At 45.4% G+C, this 12,443-nt stretch overlaps 1 protein-coding gene across 2 annotated transcripts in view; it reads right to left on the reverse strand.

Annotated features, from left to right (window-relative positions):
• Positions 1-12,443, reverse strand: part of NT5DC3 (5'-nucleotidase domain containing 3) — a 93,107-nt gene that overhangs the window by 34,578 nt on the left and 46,086 nt on the right. For both annotated transcript variants that reach the window (XM_070600747.1, XM_070600746.1), the window contains exon 2: positions 7,522-7,706. In XM_070600747.1, coding sequence (XP_070456848.1) covers positions 7,522-7,689 — 168 coding nt within the window. In that variant the 5' untranslated portion in view covers positions 7,690-7,706. The remainder of the gene's footprint in view (positions 1-7,521; positions 7,707-12,443) is intronic.

The following is a 12,443-nucleotide window of genomic DNA, read 5'->3' on the forward strand; positions in this document are numbered from 1 at the left end:
TTCCAACGTTCCTGAGAGACGTGATTTACTGAGCCGTGCCCAGGTGCCACACACTGCTCCAGACCCTTCCTGCGACTTTCTCTACTCCTCACTACCCCAGCGTGAAGGAGGGAGGCGCCTCAGGCCTGTGCTCCTGTTGAATGATCTGAGGAGCAGAGTGAAGGAAGCTGCCCAAGCTCACAGAGGTAACAGTGGCTGGGTCAGCACTCGAACCCAGGTCCGTGTCACACTCAGGTCCACAGCTAACCACCCCGTAACCAATTCCAAACCACCCCTGAGCCACCATACGAGATGCTCGTCACCTCCTGTGATGGCAGCTCTGTAAGTTTGCTGAGAGGATTCAGGGCACGAGGGGAGTGCCGGCTACCGTAGTTGAGAGACGGCGCTAGAGTCTCTCTACATGGATGGCTGAGAGGTCTAGTGGTTCTTTCTTTGAACAAGCCTTCTCCAGGTTCCCCAGCAGGACTCAGACATCACAGTGAGACGGGGCCCTGCACCCACGCACGTTCCCCTGCCTGTCGCTCCTGCTGTGTGTTCTCAGGGAGCCACAGCAAGAACACGTTCTTAGAATTCTGTGTAAAGCTGGTGTGCACTCAAAAGCAAGCAGTCCCGCAGCTGCTGGTGTCCGTGCAGGGCCGCAGCGGAGTTCGGAAGGAGCCTGGGGAGTGGCGGGGGCTGGAACAAACCACTGTGCCATGCAGGCCAGGCTGGTGCTCAGACCTTTAGATTCACTGCAAGTTGCCATGGCCAACCCGGGGCCAAAGTGTGTGACCTGTCAATGTGCAGCGCCACGCACTAAAGACTGACGGTAAACCTCAGAAAAAATACACAATGATACACAAAGCGTGATGGACACACCATGTTTTTCAAGTGGTCCAGAGGCTGTAGCAGACGACCTGGAAAACTGAGAGAGCAGCTGAGAGAGCCTCAACAGGACAACGTCACGATGAACAACACTGGCTCCGGGGCTGAGGGACCAGGTGTCACATCCTGGTCCTACCCTGTGAAAGCTGGCTGACCTTGGGCAGGGTGGTCTGTCTCTCTGAGCCTTGGTTTTCTCATCTCCAAAGTAAGAATAGCAAAAGTCCTACCCTACGTGGAAGTGGAGAAGATTAAGTGAAAAGATGCCGGCGGGGAGTGAGGGTGGTCTCCAGCACACAGCAAGTGCCCAGCAGAACTGTGCTGCTCGGCTGGCCCGGAAAGGGGGGGCCCGGGCTGTCAGAGCCACTCGGCCACCCTCCGCTGCTCTCCTGGAGGACTTCAGGCGAGTCACTTAACCTCCCCAGGCCTCGTCCCTCATCTGGAAAACGAAATGCTTGGACTAGGATGATTTCTGTGCTCCACTCTTGCCCCTAAATTGTGATTCCCCATACAGCCAGCCAAGCCAAAATGTCCTCGTGATGGGACATTCCAACCTTCCAATACACATGCACACACATGCACACGCACACACGTGCAGCACCTCTGGGAATAACCATGAACTGTAACACGCCGTGGAGGAAGCCGAAGCAGCTCGCATCAGCCCGGAGGTTACCTGTCCCTCCCAGGGCCCACGGCTACATTTTCTGAACTCTCCAGAGTTGAGAAACTTTCCACCAGTCTGAAAAACATGACTCGCCCGATGTGTCATGAAGATGACCGGGGTCCCTAAAAGCACTAAGGAATACCGAAGCTAAAACCCCCTTCCTTGGGATTTTTATTAAAAAATCTTCTTCTTTAGGCTCAATCTGGTTTCCTTCAGTTCCTGGATTTGTTCTAATTCCAGCTGCAATCTGGGCAGGCTAGAGGGTGGGGACAAAGAAAGAGCAAGGTTTCCCCCCGAAAATGCTACAGAAATGTCCCTGACAGCTTCAAGCAAAGTTAATCCTAAAATACTGCAGAGCCTCCACGAATCCCCATGTGTGTCTAATTCCTACCGTTCTGCAGCTTGGCCACATGACCCCCTCCTGGCTAGTTACAGAGCTCTGACACAGCTAGTGACCTCTCCATTACAACACTGCCCCTGAGTTCGTGAGGTCCACATGCCTATAAACAGATCCATTTTTCAGAGTCTCTGTTTGATATTTAAAGTAGCCTAAATTATAAGCCTAATTCGAGGCAGGGCAGAAGGGCATGAAAACAAGCTCTGAGAAAGCCATATGAAACCGGAAGCTCGGGCAAAAGGACCTGCCCCACAGTAGAGATGCCACAAGAAGCACGATATTCTCTTAACTTAACTTAACTTAACTTAACTGCGGAATTCAAGAAAGACGCCAGGGATTTACTGAGCGTATACTTTCTGCCAGGGCCCAGAAATATGGCAGCAAACAAAAGTGACACAGTCTCTGCCCCTAAGACGCTTCCATCCTGCCACGGGGGGCAGACCATATATAAATAAACAAATGAACACACAGTATAGTGTTTTGTAGCAATAAGTACTATGAAGAAAAGGCAGTACAGGGTTCAGAAATTGGGGGGGGAAAAAAAGATGAGCAACGCCTCAGGCTGCCTGGGGGCAGAAGGATGTTCCAAGGAGAGGAAATGGCAAGTGCAAAGGTCCAGAGGTAGGCACGCGTTTGGCGGTTCCAGGAGCAACAAGGAGGCCGGTGTGGCTGGAGCAGAGCGAGGGCAGGTGGGAGGAGAGAGTGTGAGGCAGCGGGGAACCTGGGAGCACTGGGAGGCCTGATCTGTCATTCCAAGTGTGATGGGAAGGCTTGAGCGGTTTGAGCCCAGGAATGATGCGATTAATGCTAAAGGTGCCCTCTTGCTGCCTCATGGAGAAGAGAGTAAGGGGCAAGCAGGGAGAGCCGGCGGAGGCACTGCACCAGCGGGTGGGGGCGACGGTGGCTTGGACCAGATGGTGGCAGTGGGGGAGGCGAGCAGGGGATGGAGTCAGGACACCTTCTGAATGAGTGAAAAGAGAGCTCACGGCTGCACAGTGACGTTCTCCCAAAGAAAACAGCACGGAAAGAGAGAAAAGAGTAAACCAGAGGGGAGAGAGCTGACAAACGCTACCTCAGCCAGACGGTCAAGGCGAACCCCATCGGTGAACAGTCACGTCGGGGGTATGCACCCTTGACACGACTGGGGAGAATGGCACTTTACCACTCTGTGGTCTCCTCTCCAAATCCCGTAACCCCAGGCTCAGCACGAGAAAAACATCAGACAGGTCCCGGGAAATGGGCATCCTAAAAAGTACCCAAGTGATCTTCAAAACTGTCAAAGTCGTCAAAACACAAGGGAAGTCTGAGCAACTGTCAAAGCCAAGAGGAGCCTAAGGAGACGGGACAACTAAATGTGAGGTGGTGTCCTGGACAGGATCCCGGACCAGGAAAAGGACGTTGGATAAAAACTAAAGAGATCGGAATCAAGTGCAGACTTCAATGAATAATACTTTATTAATATTGAATCTTTAGTTGTGATAAATGCACCACAATAATGTAAAATGTTAGCATTACAGGAGACAGGTGTGGGGTATGTATACAGGAGCTCTCTGTGTAACCTCTGCAACTTTTCTGTAAACCTAAAACTCTTCTAAAGTTAAAAGCTTATTTAGGAGCCGGCCCGATGGCCGAGTAGTTAAGTTCACACTCTCTGCTTCAGTGGCCTGGGGTTTGCCAGTTCAGATCCTGGGCACAGACCTACACACTGCTCACCAAGCCATGCTGTGGTGGCATCCCACATAGAAAAACTGGAATGACCTACAACTAGGATATACAACTATGTTCTGGGGTTTTGGGGAGAAAAAAAAAAGAGGAAGATTGGCAACAGATGTTCATTCAAGGCCAATCTTCCCCACCAAAAAAAAAAAATTTTTTTAAAGCTTATTTTAAAAAAGAGAGAGGACCTGCAGCATTTGCTGAGAGATCAGACGTGGAATACAGGAGAATGTGAGGGGTCACAGCTAATGTTAGGCTTTGGATTTGATAAACTGAGTGAACATCAGTAACAATTAACAATCAGGATCACTGACGGGGGTGCAAATCTGGGAGATGAAATCAAGAAGTCTTCTAATCCTCCCTTTCTATCCCTTGGTGGACACAAGAAATGAAGATACAGATACAGTTACTACCTGATATTTCTTATTTCCATTTTCATAGAAACTTGCTCTTATAAAAAAAAAAGTAATTAAGAAGGGGCTGGAACTTTTAGATTTGCTTTTTGGAAAGATGCTAAATTGCAAACTCACTGTTCTATTACTGCGCATCTCAAGAGCAGATGCCTTTCCATCTCTACAAGTACATTTAGTCTTGGCAGGAAAAATGGCACCAAACAATGCTTCCAACAGCATCTTGGAAGAATTATTTTCAAATCCAAAGCAAGAGAAAAATCTGCATAATTGACTCTATTAATATGCCTGATATAATTAGTGTTACGACATATTTCTTTTATCAAAGCCACAAACAGACATAATGGGAATGAAATTTCAACGATCTTAAATCTAGATTTTCTAATCATAATTATTGCACCTTTCTTCCCAGAACGATTTCATCTCTCTCCCCAAATTTCAGAAGTTTTTTATCTTCATACATTTTTTCTTTTCATGAATATTTTATTTTCATTTGAACAATAAACCCATAGGGTAGAAACGAAAGGCGTCATTAATCTCGAAAGGGGCAATGTGGAATAAAGGAGAGAGCATTTGCATCTGGAAACAGATAGATCTAAGTTCAAAGCCTGGTTGTGCCCCCCCCCGCCGTCTTGTGGCCTTGCACTGCTAGCTTCACTCTAAAAGTCTCAAATGAGACAATAGCTATTTGCAGGGTTGTCATGCAGACTAGAAATAATAGTAATAACAGCTAACATCAACTGAGCATTTTCTGTGTGCCAGGCATGTCACATAGATTAACTCATCTCATCATCACAACACTATTGTGAGGAAAGAACTGCTACTGTGCCCATTTCACAGAGGAGGAAACTGAGGCCCAGGGAAATTAGGTGAGTTGCTCAAGATTGTGAAAGCCAGGATTTGAACGCCAGTGGTCAGGCTCTAGAAGCTGTGCTTTGAGCACCTAGCAGACAATCAAGAGACGGTGCTATCAGTGTAAGCTTCATTTTATAAGTGATATCAGAGTCACAGAAAATGCTGCAGACGGCCTGGGACTAGGATGCCCACACCAAGGCAACACCCTCAGTGGTGAGAGACAGGGCGAGCTGGCAGACAGGAGAGCAAAGGCAGGACCACCTAGTTCTTACTCTGCTTCCATCCTCACAGTCAAGGGAAGAGATCGCGGGTTAAACGGAAGAGGAGAGACTCTCTTGAACAGATGGAGAGATGCAGCCGGAAGGCAGGTGGCTAGATAGGGTTACATCCGGCAAAGTGGCCATTACTAAAGAAAGCTGGCTGTTGGCTTAGCGGCAGAAGGGAAGGTCATTTTTTGGCAAATGCCATCTCTGCATTTTGAATGAGGACAAAATGAGCTGCCTATTAAATCCACTGATAATCAAAAGCGGAGGGGATCAGGAAATACACTGGCTCAAATGGTGAGGATCCAACACTAACGGAAAACTTTGGCTGCATTAATAAAAGTATGGGGGGCGGATGGGGGGCCGGCCCGGTGGCGCAGCAGTTAAGTTCACATGTTCTGCTGCTCGGCAGCCAGGGGTTCGCCGGTTCAGATCCCGGGTGCAGACATAGCACCGCTTGGCACGCCATGCTGTGGTAGGCGTCCCACGTATAAAGCAGAGGAAGATGGGCACAAGTGTTAGCTCAGGGCCAGTCTTCCTCAGCAAAAAAGAGGAGGACTGGCAGTAGTTAGCTCAGGGCTAATCTTCCTCAAAAAAAAAAAATTAAAAATTAAAAAAGTATGGTATCCAGAACCAGGGAGGTGATGGTCTCCCTCTGTTCTGCACTAGTCAGACCCCACCTGCAGTCACATCTTCAGTTCAGGGCCTCACATTTCAGAGGGATAAATCAGAGCACACACAAAGGAGGGTAACCAAGATGATGAAAAAACTAGAAAAGAGGACAAATGAGAATGGTCCAAAGAATGAGAACAATTGGCCCGGGAAAAAAGAAGTCTTGGTGGGCATAATGGCTGGTCTATTTAACACTCAGCCCATTATTCAAATAGTCAAGAATAAAACATTAGTTTCCATAACGTGGTTTCTAGGTTGCTCACACCCACCCACTCCACCCACCCCAAGCCGACCTGTGCTGACAACCACCTTCCAGACTCTGAAGCAGGACCTGCTTCACCATTTTCTCCAGTTCCCTCCAGCAGAGACAACTGTTCCAAGCATCCTCCACACAGCCCTAGCTCTCTGCTGAGATGCCTGCGGAGGCCTCTACCAGGTGCCCTCATAACTCATCTGCTCACACGACTGGCTTCCCCACTAGACAGCTGCTTCTCCAAGGGCAGGACCTGTGTCCCACTCATCTTCATCTTACCAGCTTCTGTCACAGGGCTTGGCACAGAAGGGGTACTCAGTAAAGGCTTAAGGAACATGGGAACGAATGAATGAACAAATGAATAAAGAAAAGAGACCAATGGCAAAAGCTGTATGAAGACAGAATTGCTCAACCCATCAAAGAATTTCCCAAAAATCAGAACTGCCTCCCGGAGAAATGCACTCCAGGCTGAGATGGAGATTCGAGCTGCAATTCTCAGGATGCTGGGTGGTCGTTCTTAAAGGGCACTAGTCCAGACGACCTCTGAGGATGCTTCTCCTCCTGGGGCCTGCAACGTGTACTCAGACTAAATAGAGAAAAGAATGTTCCATTTGGAGTGTTTCTTTTTTCCTTCCTTATTATAAGCTCTCGACAATACTATGCATCAGAAAACATTCAAATATCCTTTATAAAAGGACAATTCAAATCAGTGATGGTGGTAAAACAGTGCCTAAAATTTGAAGAATTCCTTTTAAAAGGAACTCAGGCTGCCACTTCATCAGGCCTGGCAGAAACCACAGCACTGCTCTGCAAGAAACAAGAGCCCAAACCTGTGCAGCTGAATCTCCACTAATGCACAGCCTGGACCAGTCTTCTGTCAAAGAGGAATCTAAAGATTTTGTTTAAAAAAAACAACTATCTTCTGGATACAAAGCTTCAGTTATGCAAGACAGATAAGTTCTGGAGATCTATTACAAAGCACAGTACCTACAGCTAACAATATTGTATCACATACTTAAAATTTGCCAAGAGAGTAGACCTTAAGTGTTCTTACCACACACACACACAAAATAACAACAACAATAAAAAAGGGGGCAGGAGGAAACTTTGGGAGGCGATGAATAGTTTATGACCTTGATGGCGGTGATGGTTTTATGGGTGTATACTTATCCCCAAGCTCATCGAGTTGTACACATTAAATAAGTAGAGCTTTTTACATGGCAATCATACCTCAATAAAATGGTTCTAGAAAAAATCAAAACTATCTTCCAGAGAGAGTCCCTTGGCATGGAACAAAATCTACTCATTCGTTCAGCAACAACTTACTAAATGACGTCCATGTGCCGGGCACGAGACCAGCCCAGCCCACGGCTGTTGTTCAAATGTCTACGGGAAGGGAGAGGAGGACGGCAACGTTCCCGAGCTCTTACCCGGTGTTCATTGATGAGAAGGTCCCGAGCGGCATTAAAGATCAGTGTGTGCAGGTGCTTCGAATAAAACACCAAGGTATAGTCATAATCAAAGCCGTAGATTTCAATGTCAGACAAGCTCATCTCGTTGTTGGCGAAAATGGCATCTGGATTCAACAAGTTGTTCATAATTGAAGGAACCAACTCTAGAAGTAAAGGAAAAAACTAAATTATATCCTATGACAAACAAGGGTTAGTATGATTTCTAAATAAGATGAGTCAACTAAAGTGTAAGAGTGATTTGCTTTACCATGAAAACAGGATGCTGAGTGAAAGAAGCCAGTCACAAAGGACTACACGTATGACGACATTTATATGAAATGTCTAGAACAGGCAAATCCTAGAGACAGAAAGTAGATCGGTGGTTTCCTAGGGCTGGAGGGGCGGGGAGAAATGGAATGACTGCTGATGGGTATAGAATTTCTTCTTGGGGAGATGAAATGTTCTAAAATTGATTATGGTGATGTTTGAACAGCTGTTGTGAATATACTGAAGGAGAGACTTCGAGTGAATTGTACAGTATGTAAATAGTATCTTAAAACTTATTAAAAAATAATATTTGCTTTAATATCACAAAGAGTCTTATTTAAAAAATAATATATGCTAGTTATAGATTTTAGAAGATAGAGAAACGTATAGATTATTTAAATGTTACACATCACCTCATAACCCAAAAAAAAACTATTAACATTTTATATATTTGCTGCCAATATTGTTCTACACAGTCATGCATCACTTAGCGATGGGGATCTGAGAAATGCATCGTTAGGCAATTTTGTCATTGTGTGAACATCAGAGTGTACTTCCACAAACCTAGACAGTATAACCTACGACACACCTAGGCTACATGGTACTAATCTTACGGGACCACCATCATATTTGCAGTCCGTCATTGACAGAAACGCCGTTATGAAGCTGGCACACAGACGGTATATATTTTACATAGTTCAGCTCACACGGTATATACAGCTTTGTATTATGCTCCACAAATTTGATATTCTATCATGATTGTATTCTCCTATCATTACAGACTTTCTGAGGATATAACTTTAAACCATTACATAAGATTTTGGTACATAAGGGGCCTGCCCAGTGGCACAGTGGTTAAATGCACCCGTTCCACTTCAGCGGCCTGGGGTTCACCGGTTCAGATCCCAGGGGTGGACATGGCACCACGTGGCAAGCCATGCTGTGGCAGGCATCCCACATATAAAGTAGAGCAAGATGGGCACAGATGTTAGCTCAGGGCCCGTCTTCCTCAGCAAAAAGAGGAGGATTGGCAGCAGATGTTAGCTCGGGGTAATCTTCCTCCAAAAAAAAAAGATTTTGGTACATTAAGGTACCATAATCAACCTATTACTCTATGTTATACATTCAGGTTTTTCCTATTTTAAAAAAATAACACCACAATGAGCATCTTCATATGTTAATCTTTGCCTTTCAAATTATTTCAGATTGTTTATCAGAAGTGTGATTAACCCCCAGCATACCATCAGGGTCCCCTGGATCCAAAGTCAGTTTTGAGTTTCTTTTTTGAGCAGTCCTAACTATTTGTGAGGATTGCTATTTCATGACTTTTATTCTTTCTTGGAGCTCTTCCAAAAACTCATTCCACCTTACAATTTCCATGAGTCCACTGGACCCTTTTAAAAATCTAAGATGCAATATGAGACATTAGTGATCTTATTTTTCCAACATCTTGAAACATTTTGCTACTTTATCATTGTAGGAATTATTTCATCACTACTCATCAATTATTCCCACCCATGATTTTTTTAAAAGACTAAATTAAGAAAGCAGGAGAAAGACAGGAGATGGTGTAAGATGATGCAATTGTGAAATAAATCATCACTACGACATCATCCTTCAGGTTACTCACTGAACTGCCCAAGCAGTACATCATTTTCAAGAAGGTAGAAGTCTGAAGATGCCATCTTTGCAGTCATTTTTTTTTTTACCTTTCATGGAATACAGTCGAGAATTCCTAATTTTTCATTTTCTACTCATAAGGGCAAAAAGAATAAAACTGACAGAGGAAGACATTTCACACTTATTAGATGAGTCAGAAGATGAATGCAAAGAGATGGAGAGCAGCTCGCTGGGGTCTAATGATGATGGGTAAATTGATCACAAAAGTTAACACCTCAGACTGTGAGTCTCCAATGACCACATCCTGGATGAAATCTAGGATCAAAGACTGCACAATATATTTCTGAAGACACAAAGGAAACATGACATTCTCATCCAGTTAGTCATTCCACGGGGAGCCATTTAACAAGGAGAATCTCACCATGCAACACTTTGTGACAAGAACACAGATTGTCGTCCTATTTTACTAAAGGGGTATGTAAGAGTATTCTTTCACCTTTTGTGATGTTTGTGCACCAAAATTTACTTGAAACAGCTCATAAGTAGACAAATGCTGAAAACAGGTGACTTTTCGGAGATGGGTACAAAATAACCAACACACGCACCCAAAATATCGAACGATGTCTTACTGCTAAAATCCAATTGTCCATATTTTATTACTCTTTACATTACTCAGGACAACCTCCTGGCTCCGTTTTAAGAGCTAATATTTATTAAGCACTTATCATGTACTACATGTTATCACAAGCACTTTATATTACTCCTTTAATCCTTGTAACAACCTTATGAAGCAAAGACTATATTATTCCCATTTTCTATATGAGGATGCTTGAGGCACACAGAAATTACATAATCTGCGGAAGGACACACAACCACTAAATGGCAGAGCTGGGATCCAAACCCAGGAAGTCGGGCTCCAGCATGTATGCTCGTAACTCTCTTCCCCAGGATTATAGGAATCAACAAACATTTGAGAAGGGTGCATCTTTTTCCAAAATAAAATGGAGTCAATCCTTCATCATTTTGGTGCTTACCACAGAGTCTACAGTGTTCCCCTCCCCTCTGCTCACTTCTTTCTGACTGGGAATGGCCCACGTTGTCCACTTTTCTTCTAAGGGGCCAACTGAAATACTCAAAAGGTACTACTTTCACAGGGTGACAGCTCCACTCGGGGCAGTACCAGCCGCAAAGAGGTATTCTGAGCATGTTTCAGAAGGATCCTTAGAGCTTTGGGGCTTGAGTCTCTTCGAGAACCTAACAGAAGTTATAGAATCCTTTCCCCAGAAAAATGTACATACAGATTTCGCAGAAAATTTCGGGGAGGTTGACCCCTGAAGCCTACTCACAGTCAATAGGGAAGGTGTCATATTACAGAAACCTTTACACCCCGACCCAGAATGTCCAGGCAAAGGCAGGCAGGAAGGAGCGTCTGTCTCCCACTGACAACCTAGACGTGACTGAGTCTACTGAAAATCCAGTCAAGATTCACCAACAATTTCACTTCCACACTAGTTTCTTTTGTCAAAATCAATGAGACAATAACCTTGGCTTTTTTTTTTCTTTTGCAAATAAGACCAATCTGCGGGTGGTAAACAGACATTTTAAGAATTTGAAGGCAGACGGTTCAAAAGAAGGAGTCCCGAGGAAGGAGAAGCTGCCGGTCTTGGGCATCTAACACCCAAAGATCCCCTGGTCTTACATAATCAATGGGCCACTGCAGATGATGCTATTTTCTGAATATGACCTTCACGCTGCATTGTCCTTGTGAAGTAAGTGAAGCGGGATCACTTACAGAGTGACCGAAAGCTCTGCTTTCCCAAATGACCTTTCCAAGGGAAGTTCTAACAGCGCGTTTAAATTAGAAATTTATATTTAGAAATGGCGTTGACAATCAAGTTTATCTCCCCTTTTACTACCTGACAAGATATGTGAAGCCCTCTAGGAAATGCCACGACGATGGAAAATCAGGAACAGCACATCTGCGAAGGCTGCCAGGAAGCCCCGCTGGAGGGAGGGGCTGCGCTGCGGGAATCACACGAACCCCAGCACCGGAAAGCCCGGCTGCTTCACCTGTCATCACTCCAAACAAACGGGAGGAACACCAGAAGCCTAAAAGGGATCTCAACACCCCATGCAACCACTTCAGAAAGGTGCTAAGAACAAAAGGAAAATTACAAGGCAAAAGAAAATGCCAACCACTCAGAGAGAGAAACCACCTGTCTAAACCGTAGACTGTGAAGTATAAACCGAGGGCCCCTGACCAGTCGGTTATGTACTTCCCCAAAGCAGAAACAAGAGGGGGTACGAACTCAGAAAGTGAAGTGCTTCTGTACCTGATGGATGATGACAGCAAGACTATACAACTGGTACAAAGAGATGGAGAGACAGCGCTGACCGGAGCGCAGCGCCAGCGTGGCCGCCCGAGGTGGGAGACGAGCCCCTTCCACCGGGCAGCACAGCAGGCTGGGAACCCGCTGGCACGCTCGGCAGCTTCCAGTTTCTCATCTGCTAAGCCCACAGGGCACTGGGAAACGTGGGGAACAACCCACAGGGAAAATTTGTAAGCTTCCTGGGGTTTTTTTGGTTTGGATTTTTCTTCTTACTGTGGTAAAATACTCATTACCATCTTAACCATTTTTTAAGCGTATAGTTCAGGGGCGTTAAGTACATTCATAGTGTCCTGCGACCACCGCCACCATCCACCTCCAGAACTCATCTCATCTTTCAAAACTGCAGCTCTGGACCCATGAAACCGTCACTCCCCATCCCTCCTCCCAGCCCCTGGCACCACCATTCTACTCTCTGTCTCCATGAATCTGACTATTCTAGGTACCTCACGTGAGAAAAATCAGATGGTGTTTTTCTTTTTGTGACTAGCTTATTTTACGCAGCATAATGTCCTCAAGGTTAATCCATGTTGCAGCACGTGCAGAAATTTCCTTCTTTTTGAAGGCTGAATAATATTCCATTGGATGTATATACCACATTTTGTTTATCCACTCACCCATCGATGG

The sequence above is a fragment of the Equus przewalskii genome, chromosome 29, assembly GCF_037783145.1.
Source record: "Equus przewalskii isolate Varuska chromosome 29, EquPr2, whole genome shotgun sequence".
NCBI lineage: Eukaryota > Metazoa > Chordata > Mammalia > Perissodactyla > Equidae > Equus > Equus przewalskii.